At 54.3% G+C, this 19078-nt stretch overlaps 1 protein-coding gene across 1 annotated transcript in view; it reads right to left on the bottom strand.

Annotated features, from left to right (window-relative positions):
* Nucleotides 1-1936: 1936 nt before the first annotated feature.
* XXYLT1 (xyloside xylosyltransferase 1) overlaps nt 1937-19078 on the bottom strand; it is a 37368-nt gene continuing 20226 nt past the window's right edge. Inside the window, exons 3-4 of the mRNA XM_055724078.1 lie at nt 17194-17326; nt 1937-3066 (exon numbers count right to left, since the gene is read on the bottom strand). Coding sequence (XP_055580053.1) covers nt 2670-3066; nt 17194-17326 — 530 coding nt within the window. The 3' untranslated portion in view covers nt 1937-2669. The remainder of the gene's footprint in view (nt 3067-17193; nt 17327-19078) is intronic.

Genomic DNA, 19078 nt, shown 5'->3' with positions numbered 1-19078 from the left:
CATGTCTTTTCCAGCTGAAGAAGTCAGTGAGTTTCCCAGTGGACCGCCATTTGGAACAGAAACATTAAAAAAAAAAAGGATTTTCCTTTTTTGGAAAATACCTAAGCAAAAGGGTTCAGCCTAGGGCCACAGTGGCCGCATGAGGACATAACCCCCTTCGTAGCCCCCAGGACCCCACAGAGAGGGGGAAGGTGCTCCCAGCCCTGTGGAGAGCATTCCCCAGCCACAGGTGGAGGTGGCTCAGTGCCTGGCCCGGCTCCAGGGGCCCCTGTGGGGCAGGGGTGCACCCAGCCCCATGCAGACCTGGCTCCTGAGACCAGCAGCCTTGGTGTCACCCTGTGGCAATGCCATCCCAAACCCATCATGGTGCCCTCGGGCCAGCCCTGACACCGGGAGCCACCCCAGAGCTGCTCAGCCCTGGGAAAAAGCCATGTTTGCTCATTGCCCCACTGCTCCCCAAAACCAGTGACATGAGCTGCCTGGCCTGCCTTTCCAGCATGGCCATTCCAAACCAGTGGCAAGGTCCTGCCCTGGCACGTGAGGCCCTGTGTGTCACTGGTGCCACCGGCGTGCCTCGACTGGTGAGCGCAGGGCTGAGTCCTCGCAGCAGTACCCCAGGCACGGCCGGGGCAGCGTGCATGGGGCAGCCTCGGGAGCTGCTCAGGCCAAGTGCAGGGGCCTCAGGACAGGCCAGGGTGGTGACGAAGCACTGATGCCAACCACGGGACGGTGACGCTGCACCAGGAAGCCCTGCCCCTCTCCCTGTTTTGCCCAGCAAGCCTGAGAAAGCAGGGGCTGGGGCGAGGTGGCTGGCTGCCGGAGCTGCTCCCAGCCACACATCCCCACCCAGCTCACACCTAAGAGAGCAGCACTGACTGCACCCAGCCTCCGGCATCCCAGGGAGGGCATGTGCTCTCCGGGCACAGCCACAGCTCCAGCCAGCTGCGCCACTGCAAACCCCCTCGCTGCAAACCCTCCGGGGAGCATCGACCCCCCTCGCTGCAAACCCTCCGGGGAGCAACACCACGTTGCATCTGGCCCTGCCGCAGCCTCGGGCGCCCTGGCTGACTGCCTCGCCTCGCACAGCGAGGCCTGATCACCTTGCTTTTTGGGGAGAATGTGAGTCTAATACAGCAGACTACTGCTTCGTTCACTCACCTTTAATCGCCTCTTTGCTGTTCCTTCCCTGGGGATGTAAAAATACTTAAAAGCTGAGCTTTTGTGCTATTTCGAAATGGATCAGTTCAGCAAATCAAAGCAGGTAGCTTACGGATGCAGCCTGCATTGCAGCCTGCTGTTCCCCTTCCATCGGTTAGAGGGAGGAGAGCCTCTCCTTCAGCAAAGACAACGTTCATTCATTCATTCATCCACGGGCACGGGAAGGCTCCCAGGGATCTCCTGCCACACACCATGCGTGCCATTATTAGGTTAAGCCGTAATTAGGTCCCCAACCCTCTTGCACATGCACATCACACGGATGCACGCACAAACACACACGCAGGCACATGCTGGCTTGGTGTAAAGAAAGCAGGGCTGGAAGCGGGTTAATGTGCTTGTGCACCTCTTCTGACAGAGACCTGTGCAGGAGCAGCTCACACCCGCCAGCCGGGCCAGCCGAGACAGGATTTATGTAGGAACAGAGTGCTCCTGCCTGAAGGCTGCTCATTCACAGCACAGGCAGCTCCCGGCTCCTTCCAAACCAACCCCAGCTAAGGCAATGATCATGATCTTTTTTTGAAATCTGGTTTATGTGCCGGCCCGTTTATTTGCATCACTGGCTTGGGACAGACATGGGATAATCACAGTGATAAGCTATGTGGGGCACCACATTCAACTGCCCAACAGATATACATCACGTACCTTTTAATCATGACGGTAAAAGCATGAAACCTCCAATCACACAGGACTTCAGTTGTGCCGCAGAAAAACAGCCAAGTGCATTTTACATCTGCAGCTTTATTCTCGTACAAAAAGTTAAAGGCAAAGCTAGAAAAATGAACCTATTGGTACACACTCGCTGAATGCTTCTAAGACAAGATAGGGCAGTAAAGCTTTTATTGCTAAGAAGAACCAATGGAAGGCTTTAAAGCTCATCTAGCATTCAATTTTTGTTTGTAAGTAACCCAATTTAAAGCAGCTTTTCAGTCTTTAAAACCCTCTCGCCTCTCTGGAATGCTTCAAACAGAAAATGACCTGAGGACGGTGCCTGTGTGAAGTGCAGAAATGGGCCACCGGGGAATGCCAAAACAAAAGCCAACTGCCTGGCTGTGGGCTCCTGCTGGTCATTAGACAAGGCAAGGCTGCACAGCACCCAGGGAGCAGCACCCTGCCATGTGCAAAAGCAGCAGGCACTCGATGGCCCCTCTGCTGTCCCTGTGCCCCAGCAGCTGTGGCACAGACTGGCACCACGGACTTGCCCCAAGCAGAGCCAGGAGCTGAGCCCCGGGCATGGTGACTGTGGATGTTCTGCTCCAACTACCAGACTGCACTTCCTCCTGGAGGGGTGAGGTACCGGCAGTGGGATACTAAACGCTCTTTGGATCCCTAGGGATCCCCCAGGTTTGCAACAGATCAGGTCTGGCCACCCTTCCTGAGGGACTGCCGGTGCAGCCACTATGGCTTTGCAGCGCCTGCTGCAGTCAGAGCTGCTCCCAAGGGCGGTGGGTGCCCTAGTCTTCAGGTATTGGGGTGTTGCAGTTCCCGTGGTAAATTTTGACCTCACCCTCGCACTGGAAGTACTGGTCGAACACATCGCTGTATCCATGGTCCCTCCACCATGTGCAAAGCTGCCGGTTCCACGTGCAGTCAAGCACGTGGAAGAGCTCTGGGTGCTCCATCCCCACCATGGTGAAGAAATCCTGGTCCCCAAGGTGGCCCTTGAAGTGGTACTTCTCTGTCAGCTTCTGCACCATGGTGGGCTCCAGCAGCTGGTTGTAGAGCTTGGACTGCCTCATGGCTTCCAGGTTCAGCAGCAGGACACCACTGTTAAAGCCGGGCAGTCCATCAGGAGGGGGGTCCCCCACTTTGGTTTGGGGGTTCTCACGGCGATACTGCCAGAATGTGTGCCTGCAGAGAGGAAAAACAGGAACAGGGGAATCAGGCAGTGCAACCCAAAGCCTGGGCAGGTCTGGATCACAGCAGAGGATCTACCACCCACCAAAGGGAACAGGCAGTGCTTGTCTTCTGCTGGCTGGAGGTACCCAGCCTCCCAGAGCAGCCCAGTGTTTCACGGGCTGCATCTCCCTCCATCCCCCTGCACAGGATATTGCTCAGACCTCAAACCACTCTTCTTGCTCTCTCCTAAAGACGCTTTTGTTTCTACCAGCATGGCTGTGGTGAGGCAACTGGATACAGGATTGCACGACTGCTCGTCCCTGGCTATGCAGGGAAATGAAAGCACATCCCCAGTGCGTAGGGTGAACCACCAGAAGTGCCCCCACAGCTGGTACATACCAGGAAAATGTCCTGCAGTTAACAGGATCTCGGCAGCAGTGCTCACATCGTTATTATTATTTGATTAAGGGGAAACTCCAGATCAAAGATGGGCCCTAGTTTGAGGCTGCGCAAAAAGGCTTGAAATAAATCTGAGTGGCAGAAATGTTTTTTCAAAATAAAAATAAAAAAAGAAAGCCAACGGCAACATCTCATTAGCAAACAAGCACTGCCTTCAGCATGTGCAGCCCAAGGAAGGCTCAGCTGTAGCAGCTCTGGCAGATGCAGTCTTCACCAGCTAATTTGCAGCTGCCAAGGAGAAGGGAGCAAGTGCAAGTCTAGCAATACACAAAACTAACTCCAGAGGGTGATTCAAATGGGAAAAAATGTAGACTACCTAAGCAAGCAGCCCAAAAATGTCTTTGGCTCTTTCCTCAGCCCTGGGGCAGTGAGCACACCCCACCATACCCACATTGGCTGCTCCCACTTGCGCAAATTGAATTAATCCCATGCTATTACCCAAGCAGCTGGGCTTGAATCTGAAAGTCTTCTGCCCCCAAGCAGCATCCTCTGCTGCAAAGCTGGGCAGCTGAGAGCTGGCCAAGCCTGCAGTTTGGAGGAGGACAGGAGGGATCCGTGGCCCCCATGCCACCATCTGACAGCCCAAGGCTGCCAGCACTATGGTCTCCTTCCAGCCCTAACACTTACCCTGAAGCTACAGCAGGGTTTTCTTGCACCTTGCTGTGGAGATGTCAGGAAGAAACACTGTTAGAAAGAATAAGCCAAGCCTGCTGCTGGTTCCTGTCTGAATCCGTCAGACACTGACCAAAGTCTCCATGCACCTCCAGGAAACAAGAAGGCATTGGTAGACAGTGTGGATTTACCATCCAAAGGTTTAAAGTGGTCCCACGCTTGGAAGCTGAAGCTGGGCTAATTCAGATGTAAGAAGATGCAGGGACATTAGTCAGTGGGCCAGCTCCAGAGTCATGGTGGGTACTCCCCCACTGCAAACATTTACATTGAAAGTTTTCTTGTAAGAAGCTGGGTTCAGCTCCAACAGGTACCTGCTCAGGGAATCCTACAGTTTGTACAAGGATCAGACTATTAAACCCATCCTTCCATCCTGTCCTCTGGATCCCCAGTACAGCACTGCAAGACTGGCCAAGGTGAGAGCCAGGATTTGACAGCCACCAGCAGAATTATCCCAGCAGAAAATGTGGATCTATTAATGATGTCAACTGTGAGCACCTTTTTTATTTCCTGATCTGGAGAACCACAACCACCACTTCCTCACATCTTTCACATGCATCGCTTCCTTACAACTTTCCATTTAGATGCTTTAGATTCAAACCTCTGGTATTTCTCATTTAATTAAGGATCTTTATGCTGCTTCCTTTCGCCTATACCGGATGGAAAGGGTTTTTCCAAGTGCCAGTTTTCCATGGAAGGAGGGCTCAGTTTTTGAGCAGGCGTCTCCACGCCTCCTGGGGAGAGGGAGCGGAGGACTGACCGCCTTATTGGAGCCCACGGGCAGCAGTGCTCATTTGATCTAAAGGGAAGGGATAAAAGGGCTCTCTGCCTCCGCAAAGAGCACTTATGTCTTGGGGACAGGCACCAGGTCACCACAAAGACAACTCGTGGATGCTCATGAGAAAAGGAAGGCAAAGCACTCTCCACACAGCATTAGAGGAAAGCTCAACCAGACCAGACCCAGCCGTGCACCGATCAGCCTCCTGAGGTGCTCAGGGCCAGGGGTCTGAGCAGAGACTGGCTCCAGCCCACGTCAGCATACTCTGCTCTCACTGCTTCTCCCTAGCAGTGCCAGGAAAGCCATCCCCGTGCCCAAAAAATGATGCTGGAAGCTGGCAGGAGGGAGAGCAGTACCATGGAGGAAAGCACCTTTCCAGCTCCACAGCAGCGGAGCCAAGTCCTTTCATGTTCTGACCTCCAAAAACACACTGCCCAGGCCGAGGGATGAGATTACAGCTCCTGCAAGCAACTAGAATAGGAAAAATGCAAGTGCCCAAGCCCTTGGCACTGCCAGGCTGCAGTGGGGTGAAAGCAGATCTGTATCAAATTATGCCATTTTTCAGCAACGTTGTTCCCCAGCGGATTACTTGGCGACGGCTGATAACGAGAAGGCAGCGATGTGCCCTTTTCAGCAGGGAGAGGCGACAGACCGACAAGCAGCAATTGTTCAGCCCTTCCTCCCGGCACCGGCATGGCGTGATGGGGCCATCCTCCCCCAGCCACACGTGGGGACCACAGGAAAGTGGGGCTGGGGGGGGAAGACAGGACCATCCCCAGGGAGCGATGCCGGGGCAAGATCCAGGATGCGATGAGCTGCAGGCGGCTCCGCAGTGCCGAAGCTTGGGAACCTGCTTGTAGCACCGCACCGCAGCCCTTCCAGCGCCAGGCTCAGGCCAGCCGAGGGAAAGGTATTCTGGCAGGGCTGCTGGCAGCATCTGTTCAGCCCGGATTTCACTTGGCTTTTGTCCCTCTAATGGAAGGGTTTGGTGCTGTCCTTCTGCAGGGCCCAGGACAGAGAAGAGCATGGCTGAAGGGCACCTCTACCCATCTGGAAGTGGAAGGAGTGGTGGGTACGAGAGCATAATTTTCTTTGGAGGAGATGGTGCTGGGGAAGCACAACAACCAGCCAGCCAGTTAACCCAGCCTGTGCCCCGTGCTGCTTTGTCCTGCCTCCCCTGGGCACTCACCTCAGATTTTAGAAAAACACGGGGGACTTGACGAGCATGCTGTCAGGATGCAGGGAGGGGGTGCAGCCTCCCTGGCCTGACACAACCATTAAGGAACCGAACCCCAATTGGATGCAACGGAAACATCTCCCTGCCCCAAGCCCCCGGAGCAGCCAGGATCTCCCTTGGGACAGGCAGCTCAGGCAGGGCAGCATGCCACCAGCCCTGGCTCCGGGGTACCCTCCTCCCTCTCTGTCCGCCCCCACCCTCCATCCCCCAGCAGTGAAAACCAGGGCAGGAAGGCAGCCTGGAGATGCTGGCCACCACCGGGATGCAACAGGGCAGGAAGCTGCCGGCCGGGAGGAGGGGAGGAGAAAGGAAGAGGAGGCATTCCGAGCTTTTGTTAACTGCCCTGATCCCTCTAGACAGGAGGGGAAAGAGGTGACCCCGGGCCCCAGACCCTGAAGCACGGTGCGGGGGAGCCACGCAGGGCTGCTGCTGTGAGCGCCTGCCTGCAGCCCCAACGGGCTTTGCTTTGAGGAGCTGTTTATAAACAGAGCCGGCGTGTGCTAGGAAACATCTGGAGAAGAGCATTTCCAAGCATTCAAATGTCAGGCCCAGGCAGCCCAGATAAAAAACCCTGCTTCCACCAGGACTTCCCTTGCTGGCCCAGCACAGGGCGCTCCGGCCACACCTCCCCGGCCCCCCAGGCTGGTGGTCCTGAGCCCCAGCTCGCAGAGCTGCCATCGCACCCTTTAAAATGCCTCGCTGGGGATAGCTGCCAGGAGCAGAAGGCACCTCTCCACCTATCAGCTGTATTTTGCAAGTCCTTCTCTTGCTTTAGTGCACAGCAAGGGGCAAATGCTGGGTGGGGGAAGACTTTGTCCAAACCCGCAAACTTCCACTTGTTTACTTCAGCTCTGGGTTATGGGACAACCTCGTGCGATGAGCTGGAAACTTCTGGTAAGGCAGCAGGGTGCCCTTGCTGGCAGGAAAGGCAGGGCGGGGGAGTTATTGGCAGCTGGGGGACCAACAGAAAGCCCAAAGCACCAGCCTCACAGGCAGCAGACTGGGCTTGGGTGCCTGTACCCACCCAGGATGTTCCAAGAGGCTGCAACCCTGCCACACCAGGTGCGCAGCCACCACTGGCCTTGCTGATGAGGATGTGGATCCTCTCCATGCAGACTTGTCTCCAGAAAAGTGGACAACCTGCAGGATCCCACCCATGCAGCTGGGGAACCAAGGAGCTGGGTCAAAAAGGCATGAAGTGAAACCAGATGCTAGGCCAGACCCAAGGTGGCTGAGGTCAGAGGAAGCTCCTGGAAGCCTGTGGGGTCTCTGAACACTGCTGTGCACCGTGCACTGTATGAGCCTGAGCAGTGCAATACCCAGGGAGGAAGGCTGCACAGCCTCTCCCCCACCCAAAGGGGAAGCAAAGCCAACAGCCATGGGATAAAGCCACAAAAATGAGGGGTCTGCAAGATTCTGGATGCAATAAACATCCTGGACCAGTGAACTCCTTGCTGGAGCTCACTACTTTGCTCCTATCTCTTGCAAGCGCTGGCAGAGTTTGTGCCAGCTGCTGAGGAGGGCAAGATGGGAAGCAGCAGTGAGCCAGCACATTGAGAACACACTTTGTCACCAAGCCTCTCACAGGGGTCAGGGGCTGGGGGACCCTGAGCCCCAGCCAGCCAGGCATGGGGCTCCTGGCACAGAAGGGAAGCACGGGCTGCCAGCTATCCCTCTCTGCACCACCCCGACAGCAGCCCTGCCAGCCCAAACACCAACTAAACCAACAAGCGCAGGGTCTTGCTACCTCTAAATACGCTTTTCAGTTTCTGAGCCAGAAAACAGACAGCTGGCAGCGTTATCCCCAGCTGCAGCTGCTGGCAAACACCGCTATTCCTGTGCAGTAAGCAATGAGGCGTGAGCGCGCCGCACTCCTTGCTCCACGCTGCTGCCAGCGTTCCCCTGGGGCGGGCAGGAGGATGCGGCACGTGGCTGCGGTCCTGCCGAGCGATGCCCAGCTGAGCTGCCTACCTGCTGGTGCCCAGTTCCTGCAGGGCCCCAGGGAGCTGGCTGAGGAGCTGGGTGGGATGGGAGCCCCAGTGGTAAGTACGCAGTGTCCCGATGGGGACAGGGGGACATGTCTGAAATGGAGGGGGAGAGAGCAAACAGAGGTGGCAAATAGTTGTAAGGGCTTCTGGGGACAACAGATACAGGCTTAAAAGCAAGCTGGCTCCCACAGCAGCCTGAAAGACCCCCTGACAGCAGCTTCTGTCCCACCCAGAGGAGAGGATGTGGGTGGTAGGGAAAGAAGAGTGATGGCATGGCGATGACAGTGGCTTTCCCCGCTAATCCACAGCCAGAACTAAGAGCACAGCCAAGAAACCTCCCTGCACCCTTCTCCTTTCCCTTAGCTAAATCTCACTGTGGCAGGCAGCTGCCCGCCCCTTACCACCACTCTGACTGAGATTAACCCCTCAGGAAAAGGATGTCTTCCCTTCCTCCGGCTCCCCCCACCCCAAAGGCACCGCTGCAGTGGAGATGGGCCCTTCCAAGTTTCTGCTGCCCTGGGGCTGCACCCCGCACAGTATCCGACCCAGGCTCCCCCTTCCCACCCGGCACTGCTGGATCGGGGTGGGTAAGCTCAGCCCTGCCGCAGACAGAGGCTTTCCAACAAAGTGGCTCTTGTTGCTAAATGCTTATTTCCCATGTGCAAATGCTAAACCCCTTAAGGAGCCGGGGCGGCAGGTTCAGTACCAGCCTGGTCCAGTGCGCCTTAGCTGAGGCTGAGCAGCTTGTGTAACCCAGGAAATCCCAGCTCTGCGCTTCTTGGGAGCACACTGCACCCAGCGACGAGCAATGGCATCCCCAACAGGACAGTACCCCCTGCTCTGGAGGGGTAAACATCACCCTGGGGCAAAGCAAGCCCGGCTCCCAGCCTGCGACAAAGGGCAGGATGCATCGACAAAGGGCAGGATGCATCGCTGATGCACACCGGGACCACCCTACCCTCCTCCCATGGGTTCAGGGCAAGGGTCCAGCTCAGGTAGGACCTCCAGCCCTCCCGTGGAAAATGCTGATGAACTGATGGACTGAGCTCTTCAATTAAGACATCAGCGATTCCTTAATAAACTTCTCACGTATGCACAAATTATGTCTCTAAAGCACTGATCTCTACTACAGCACAGTCTGCATGCCAAACTAAAAAGGCCTGCATCTGGAGCAGCAAAATCGTTCCTGATCATTATACTTCTGTGTGGACTTAGCAGTCCAAAACTGGGCACACTTAAATAGATGATTAGTAGCAACTTGTGAACACAGCTCACAAATGAAACCTTTCCTTGGGACACAGATTTTCAAGGTGTGCCCACCTCACCAACTAAAATTTTTGCACCCCATGCCAGTGCTAAGATTACCCTCCGAATGGAGGTGGGACCATAAATCCCTGTCTGGGTCGCGTCAGCTTCCTTCCTTCTATAGATAAATGCCCGTGGCGCTAGCGGCAGTGCAGAGCGATGGGCTGTGTGTGTTAGATCAGTCGTTCGCTCAGCGCCAGGGAAGGATGGGGGACAGCCTGTTCACAGGGGAACTCTGAAACACCACGGGCCCAATTACTGCCAAAATGGCAGATTTCTGTTAACAACTGTGAATGGACTCTGCTCCAGCCGTGCTCTCCTGCCTGCCTTGGAGGCGCAGACAGCCCGCCCCAGGCCGCCCTCGCCCACTGACGGGGCTCTCAGGAACAGGGGAGATGCCCTCCCTTCACAGATGCTCACCTGCTGCTCAGGGGAGGAGAAATAGAAAGGTCTGTCTCCCTCCATCCCCATGTGGGAGTCCCAGCCATGGGACACTGTGCTGCCACAGGGGAGTCTGGGCACGGAGGGAACTGCCACTGAGCTTCAGAGAGCAGGAGGGCATCGTGGGAACCCCTCCAGAGGATTGCCACGAGCTTCCTCATGCGGCCCCAGCACACATCACTCCATGAAGCACCCCAACTATGCAGCAAAACCTCTCAATTTCCTTCTGTTTGTTTGTTTGTCCATCAAAAGGCTTCAGCTCTTGGAAGCTCTTTCTCCACCAAGTGCTGGTGAGGAAGCCCTCGGCTGAGCGGCCCCATCTGCTCCTCCTGGCCCACCTCCAGATGCTCAGCCCCAGCAGCCACTTTCCAGAGCAGATTCAAGAGCCAAGCTGGACTGGTTTGACACCTCTGGTAGTGTCTACAGCCCAGACTTCCCCCCCACTCTGCTGCAAAACCTTCACTGGGGTGCAAAGAGTCACGAATACCTGTGCTGCACAGGCCAGCTTGAGCCTTGCCGCTGCCCATGAAGAGCATTTTTCTTAGCCTCAAAACAAGCTGTGACCTCCAAAAAGGATCAATGCCCAGCATGGACCTGCTCTTTCTTCAGTTCATGCTCTCATGTCAAAAACAACCACTGAAGATGACAGCAGTTGTGCAAATACCCAGCTGGACCTAACCAACTGCTCATGATGCTTAGCGTGCGGGATCTACCCTTGCAGCCAGGTACCCCAGCAACCCCAAGATGCCACTGGTGTGACACCTGCCTCTGGACACCGAAACCAAAAATGTTCAGGAGCTGAAACTGAGAAACAGCAGAGCTGAAGACAAGTGCAGGTATGGTAACTCATACATGCTCACCTGATGCACCCTGAACTTATGTGCTACGGTCAACAAAAAAACTCCTGTAGCAAAGTCACAGCAAACTTCTCAGGCAGCTTTTGGAAATGAGGCCCACCACCCACGTGTACTCTCTGCATGACAGCAAAGTCCTTGGAGGGAAAGCTTGAACCCATGCTTGGGAGAGCCTACGCAAACACACACAAGTGTCTTGGTTGTTGGAAAAAATCATGTTTGTAACGCCCGATACTTCAAAAGGGAGAGTTAATAGTATTAATATTATTGATAGTATTTGTGCTAATCAATGCACAATTGTGGTTGTCAGATCTTGTCCAGTTTATTCATTGTTTCTAAATGACATTTCAAGTTTGCTTGGTAATAAGAATAAGTGCAATGGGTCCTACATATTAATGATGTGCACAGATGTAAACAAAAAAATCACTTACTTTCTTGGGTAATTTTTTTTTTTTTTAATCAGAAAGTAATGCTGAATTCCCGAAATCAATTCTGCTGCCAGTTCCTTGCAAGTTCTGCTTATTCTGTAATTTTGGCTGCTTCTTGGCATCCATTGCGAAAGAATTCCTACAACAGTCCCCCTCATGCATCAAGCAGCAGCACTTGCTACAGATCAAGTCAAAGCCTTGAAATGGTTTAAAATTCAAAGTGTGCAGGGTCTGGCTTGCAGGACTGTGGGCAGGCAGCATTGGCATCACCATGCCTGGCAGGGCACAGGCATGGCAAATGTTCCTGCCTTCGCCAACTGAGGGGCTTGGGAAACATAGAGCCCGTCATTGCAGGCAGCTCCCGGCTCCCCCAGGGCAAAAACACTTGGAAAATTGCTAAGTCTCCAGATCAGGGAACCTGCCTGCATGAGCAGCCCTCAAAACCAGCTGAACTCAGGCAGGAGGACCTGCCTGCTGGAGATGGTTATCTCCAGCTCTGGAAAGCTCCATCCCAGGCGACAGCCCACCTGCACTGCTATATCTGACAACCACCACCAATCAGCCGACATCCAGGGAATCCAGCTGCTCCTCCTTGCTTGCAGCTGTCAGCAGTTCTTTAGGGCTTTTTTAGATCCCAAGAGAAGGTACAGGACGTACTGTCTCAGCCCTGCCTGGCTGTGGATTCAGCATTAGCCTGCTCACAGCCCAGGATAACTCAGCTCCTCTTCCAAACATCTGACAAACTAACTTAGCACTGCTGCCACTGAGCTCCCAGTGAACATCAAGAACCGCAAGCGCTGCGCCTCCAGGTCCAGAGGCTGCACAGGCTTGCTTCCCCTCATTACTGGCCTTCTCAGGGTTATTCTACCAGCTCTCAAACAAACAAAACTAATGTGACAGAGCACACAGCACACCTACAGCAGCTCCCACATGATCACAAGCAGAAATGATGCTTTTCCTTTCCACAAAATAATGCCCTGTTCAAGCTCTCCCTAGGTTTTAGGCAGAAGCAAAGGCAAATGGCCCTGCAGCCATACAAGGACCCAAGTGTCGGTCCTTTGTAGTCTGTAGCAGTCTCTTTGATGTAGATATCCTTTCCTGCAGGACAAACTTTTATCATTTCCAGCACTGTGGATTCCCAATAGCTTTTATTAAGCTTCTTGTCATAGGGGACAGCAGCGAAGATCTTACCCAGAAGCAGGAAGGGAGGCAGCAGCCACCCTTCCAGCCCCAGCTATGTGCGTCCTTGGACCTGAGGAGCTTTTGGGACCTCTCCTGAGGTCCACCGCCACAGCTGGTACCTTGCTCCCATCTGGAGCGAAGAGGTAAAAGCACCCGTCTGAGGACCTGTGGGTTAGTTCCTCCCTGTTGCCAGCAGATCATTCATCTCCAGCGTGACCTCCAAGGGGAGCAACATGAGGGCAGCATGGAAGGTCCCAGGCGGTGCCAGCACTGGTGGGCACTCAGAGCCCACTGCCACGTGGCAGTGCCAGTAAACAGCACCAGCACCACATAGGAAGTGAAGGGGACGGGATGGCCATGGGGACGGGAGCTGGGAGCATGGTGCAGCATGCTGGTCTGGGGTCAGCCTGAGGCTGCTGAGAGCAGCTATGCAATCAATACTGCTGCTCTGCTTCCTCTCACATGCCACTAGCGTGACCGGAGGGATCTATAACCAGGAAACTGTAAGAATAGGGTTTAAGCTCTGCCTTCTGTCTTCGGAGTTTTCAGGACATTTTGGGGAGTTCCACAGTATTTTTGCACTCTATTCATCTCAGCCATAGGGCTGCTTGGAAATGGGGAGGCTTTTCCCTTGGGCACCTGAGGCACTGAGCTCAGCCAGGCTGGCAAGGAGGCCCCCGGGGAGGTCTAGGCTGCAGCAGCATCTGCATGAGGACACCCTCACCATGCCCCAGTGCAGACCTCCGCTGCACCCCAGGTGCAGCCCCTGCTGCTCGTGCCTGGTCAGGAGGCTGACCCGCAGCAAGCCGTGCTTCATCTGGCCATCGCTCAGCCCCACCGCAGCCAGGACCACAGCTAAGCCGCCCCCGGGGCCAGGCACGCACCCCGCACACACCCCGAGGACAGTGACCTGCCTGCTCGCCTGGTAACTGGCTCGCCGGCTGCATCTGCAATGCTTGCCTGCATGTTTCCTAGCAGGGCAAAGAGCACAGAAGGGCCTGGACCTCTCAGTTTGGCCAGGATCTGACATGGAAGGCCCAGTGCAACACAAATCGCTCATCTTCTGTAGCCTGGTGAGCAGGACACCGCCAGCACGCCTGAACAGCTGAAATGCTGCAGGGGACAACAGGATTTTTAATTAAGATTATGACTCTGCAGAAACTCTTCCTTGCATGGAAAGCCTTTTAGACCAGTTAAACTTCAGGTGCAGATTTTAATCTTTCCATCAAAATCACCCTCGCTGAAGCGGGAGCCCCTGGTCTTGGCTGTGGCATGGATCCTCTGCAGGCAGACACATGAGCAGGCATATGTCAGTGCTGGGAAGAGGCTCTGCCTGTAGGCCAGTGTGCCAGTGTCAACCTGGCAGGAGGCATCCAGTACTGCCATGGACAGCCCACAAGCCCCTACGAGCCTAGTGCACAGTTCCAGTGTCCCCTGGCAGTAGGGGCAGCCTTCTGTGGGACGAAGCTCTGTCTGAGAGCCCAGCCACAGCGGCACTGACCATACCCCACGTCACACGTCGCATCCAAAAGCTGCAGGCAGGACAACACACCTGACTCACAGACAGAATGCTGCTCCCCTCCCTGCAGCTCCAGAGAAGCAAACCCGATGCCAACAGCCTCAGACTGACTCCTGCACCTGACTTGGGCTCCTGCAACCTCCCCCTCCACACCCAGGACCCCCTGCCAGACACCGACCTGCAGGGCACCACAGGGAGGCAGCTCTGCAGGGCAATCCACAAACAGCTTCAGCAGGAGCTGCTGCTCCCCACAGGCCGCTCCAACCCACCCTGAGCAAGCCCAACAGGCAGGCCAGCCCCAGGCTGTGCAACAGTTAAACCTCAGCATTTGCCTTGCAGGAGGGCCAGGAGATCCTGTTGCTTGGAGAAATGTTTGTCCAAGACAAACAGCAGCCGGGCATTGTTTTAGCATGAGTCAAACAAGTGGAAACGCTCCTGTGCCATCCTGTTTTGCTGTCTGGAGGTTTCCCTCTACCTTCAGGATGTGCAAGCAGGCTCCAAGACGTTTCCTATTTGCTGTTCTCTTACTCCTCCATTTCCCGCAGGCGTCTGTGCCCAGCACTGCTCAGTGCAGCAGCCTGAGCCTTGTGCAGTCCCAGCCTGTGCCTGGAAAGTGCAGCCTACAGCTGGACAGCCAACAGGCAGCTGTTGGGAACAGCACCGCCTCCTAGAAAAAGGTGCATCATCTACAAAGTATGCTGGTCTGCACCCATGTGACAGGCCAGGTAGATAAGCAGGATTCAACACAGCCAAGTGGACTGATCTCCATCCACCTTCTCCATTGCTACAGAGAGGGGAAGATGGCACCTAGACCTTTCCCAGCCACTGGCTTACCCTGCCCTGAGGGTGCCAGTCCACAGTCCTGTAAGCAAGCTCTGGAAAGTTCTGCTGCCTTGCCCCAACCCTCTGATGTTTTGCCGCATGCTGGGGCAAAGCTGATGCCACAGAGAGCTGCGTGAAGTGGGGAGGAAAACGTAAGTGGCAATGGAGAGACCTCACCATCGCCCTGTAACCCTCCTCCGCAATCAGTTTCTCAGCTGATGCTTCAAGCCTGCACACGTGGCAAATCACACGGCTGGAGCTAGCACCTCTTATTTCACACCTACAATGTGTTTTATCTTGCTAAAAGTATAAAAATAGCAAAGAGTTATTTATTTTTACAAAGACACTCACGCTTTGTCAGCTCATGTTTTCGTCTGGAAACCCTTTTAGCAGTGAGGTGCGAGCCCTGTGGGGCGGAGGGCTCGGCGGGAGGGCGGGCTGGCGTTGGCACAGCTCACCGTGCAGCGGGTGATCTGGCGACGAGAAAGATCAGGAACTTGTTTTCACATGAAGATCAAAACAGCACAAGAAGAAAAGCACAACATAGTCCAAAGTGACCCAGAATGTTAAAACTGCAACAACAGAAAGTTCAGCCCAAAAATGCAGCCTGTGAGGGCTGTTAGTGCTTGGCTTGTTTGTCCCCGCTGCGGGTGGCAGGAGAGGGGAGAGCACGGCTTTGGCTTGGGTCAGATATCCAGTACTCAGCCCCGCGGTCCCATGCCTTGTCCCCTGCTGTGCCGGACACCTCTCCTTCCAGCGGAGCACCCCAAAGCTTAACTCAGTCCCCTCCTCATCCTAGAACAACATCCAGGCAGCGGAATGCCATCCCCGCTCCCTAGCTATGCGTGGAAATCATGCAAAACCGATCCCTGCAGAGACAGAAACACGGAGCGATTCCACCATGGACTAACTGCAGGCAAACGAATGCTTAATTTATCCTGTTACAGGCCGTACCCCTAACACACGGGATCTGCCCTGCTAGGCAGCACTGACTGAGGCTGACAGTCTGGCACAGCCCTGCGGCCACACTTGGCTGTCGCTGCTCCCTCCATCCTGCTTTAAGCTCTAACAATTGGATATGATTAACTGGGGCTGGATTTACCATTCTGGGCACCAAAATCCTGCCAGGACACCCAAAGCGGATACAGTAGCCCTCCAAGCTCTGAGCACAGTGCCACCCTATGGAGACGAGGCCTCAGCATTCATGTTCCTCTGGTCCCAGCTCACCCTGCCGAGAGCACAAGCCAGGAGGAAAGGTGACACTTCTGCCATGGGCACAGAGATGTTTTTTTCCAGCCTGGGAACAGTGGTGACTTCCACATTTTGGGCAACCAGAAATGCTCCCGTGACCATGCGCTCAGCTAGCTTGGGCTTCTAGGAAAGAATCAGTGGAGATTAATGACCATCAATCCTCCGCTGGTGAACTTCTCTCTGTCTCCACCCTCACCTCACCCAGGTGCACATGCAGCAGGAATGGCTGCTCCACCACAAAGGCAGCTCAGCCTTTGCCCAAGAGTGCTGCAGGACATGTCTTAGGAGGTTCAGTTACTGATCTCACTACTAAGGCTGCCAGTAGGGAAGGAAAAGACATACAGAGCTCTTAAACTTTTTTATCTTTCTCCGAGAACATTTCCATTAGGATTAGCAAATCTAGCCAAGCCCTCAGATGCTCAAATTCTGCTCAGCTGAGAAGCCATTAAAGCATCCTGAGTTGATGATCTGATTCACCCTGGATTAAAACAAAATCTGAGGTTTATCCTTGGAATAACGCAGGCTGAAGTAAACCAGTATTTTTAAGCACCAGACTGGAAATATCTGTGTCCCTGAAGCCCACCAGTGGCCTGTGAGTGGGAAGAGCTGGGCCACCCCTCAGTGCACAGCTCCCACTGCTAGCTGCCACTACAGTCGCCACTGGCTGTTGGACCAAGGGTCTGAAGAGCAAGCGACCATGGAGCAATCCTCATGCTTGCAAGCCCAGGACACCAGCAGAGTTGCCCACTCAGTCTTCTCCGGGGGAATATTTCTTCAGCAGAAGGTGCACTGACACTCCAGGGACCCAGGATCTCACTGCTGCCCAGCCTCAACCCCTACTCTCTGCAGTATTCACAGCCAAAACCTCTGAGTCCTGACATATGAACTGAAAGCAATCACAGCATCTCAGCAGGCACGGCTGGGCAAACACACCTCTAGCAGATGTGCTATAATCTAGGTATGGATTTTGGCACCAATGACCAGGAACTTGGCTCTGGAAGCCTTATGATGATGCTTGAGAACAAGGAAACCAGCAACACTACACTTTATTCATACTGACCTACAAGTTTAAGTCCCTCTGCACGTATTAAAGCAGAAGGACTGCTTCCCACTAGATATTCTTCCAAAGACCAACCTGAGTTGAAGAGAAGACGCAGCAGCTGCCTGCTGCCCACCCCCCTGCTCCCCGTGGTGAGGGGGCTGTACCTGTATACTGGCTGCATTTCCCTGGCAATCCCAATGACTGCTCCCTCTGGGAAGTTGTCAAACTCATCAAACAGGTCTCGGATGTTGGTCTTGTACTTCAGGTCCAAGTCTACCTGGATGATCTGGGTTACTTCTGAAAGCACAAAGAAGAGAAGTCAGTTACATAAGACAAAACTGTAACCGGTGATTACCAGTGGCTACTTAATGAATTACATTCAATGAGGATTTAGTGCAATAGCCTTGTGGGCAAGACTCAGCCAATTCAGGGCAAACACAATCCAGCTGCAACCTCTACAAAGCTACCAACCTGCAAACACCTCAACAGCATTTACCACTGCGCTTTTTAGGCATGATTTACTTCAGAAACCATTTTTTGTGACCTCCTGCTTCTATCCACTCGCTCCTTTCTTCCAGAAGACTGGTTTTTCATACGACTGAAAACGCAAGAGGTAACTTCAACCCAGCCTCTCCCTTCCTGGAAGTGTTTCTGCAGGAGCAGCCACACAAAACCCCATGCTCACCTTCTGCCACCTACTTCTGGGAAAAGCTACCAGCTTCACGAGCGTCTCCCAGCTCCAGCCCCCAGTGCATCCATCCCTGTCTCAAAGTTTCAGAGCAATTCCCATCATGGACAACATCAATAATTCAGTCAGACACACGACACCCTCAGTAACACCTGCACAAACGCATTAGCTGCCAGCAGCCTGACAGGGGGTCCCTCGAGGGCAGAGATTACAGCCCCCTGCCTGCACAGAACTGCTGGTGGCCTGCGGCAGCCTAGAAAACTTTTATTATGGCCAGTGGTACTCTGTCAGAGCCAAGGAGGGTCATGCAGACATGGAAGCATCTTCCACTTGCAGTGGGAAAGCTGAGAGCAAGGAGAGGCTGGAGGACACCATTACCAAGGCCAGGCCTGAGCTTGTTAACAGTGTCAGGGCCCTGCCTGCATTTGTCATAGTCTCCTCTGCAGCACACGAGACCAACTGATGGAGATGTTGCTTGGGAGAGGATGCAGGAGAAGTGCCTTGTCAAGACTGCTGGTGCCAGGTGGATCTGGAGATGTTGTACAGATTGCAGCAGGCCAAGTGGAATGCAGCAAACACAAACACTACGAGAGATCAGACCATCAGATGGGTTACCCCAGCACCGGGCAAAGCCACGGTCGCCTTCTGGCCAGCCAAGCTCAGCCATACTCGGGGACTGTGAGAGGAGCGGAGACACCCCCCATGGGTTACATAATGCTGCCGCTATTTATATGTCACAAAAGCCAAGAGCAAACAGGCCAGGTTGCTTAGCACTTGGCACTAATTGGATTATAAAGACTGTGTCAACCTGTTTTGGCCCCACTCATCATGCACAGGTGCCATTACAGCTTCCTGCAGGCTAGATACGTGCATCGCCGCTTTCACAGCAGTGAGCAAACCAGGCCTTCACCCTTCATCCTGCCCAGAACCTGCAGGCAGGAGGACAAGCCCAGCCTGCCCTCACCCTCTGCTGCCTGCATCCACCACGGCTACAGGCCGGGCTTCCAGCAGGCTGGCACTTCAAGGTGCTACCCACACTCCAGCCTTTGCACCACTGCGGTTCCTCACCCCCTCACCCCACCATGCTTGCGACAGGTGGGGTACACAGTACAGACAGGAATGTAATGTGTATCAAATATGTGAAAGATTGCTGTAAAGAGAAAAGGATGGATTTGCTCTCTGGTTCCACAGTGGATGAGTCAAGAAAGAACAGGTTTAAAACAGAGCAAGAAAAACTTGAACATATAAGTTATGAGGATAGGGAAGAAGATGGGCTGGGTGGTTGTGCAGCTTCCAACCTCAGACTCTTCCAGAAGAGCTAGGCACCACTGGTCAGAGCTGGAAGATGCACCAGCTGCCTG

Source organism: Falco cherrug, chromosome 11 (assembly GCF_023634085.1).
Source record: "Falco cherrug isolate bFalChe1 chromosome 11, bFalChe1.pri, whole genome shotgun sequence".
Lineage (NCBI taxonomy): Eukaryota > Metazoa > Chordata > Aves > Falconiformes > Falconidae > Falco > Falco cherrug.
The sequence above is the reverse complement of the archived record's forward strand: the minus strand, read 5'-3'. Positions and strand labels throughout refer to the sequence as shown.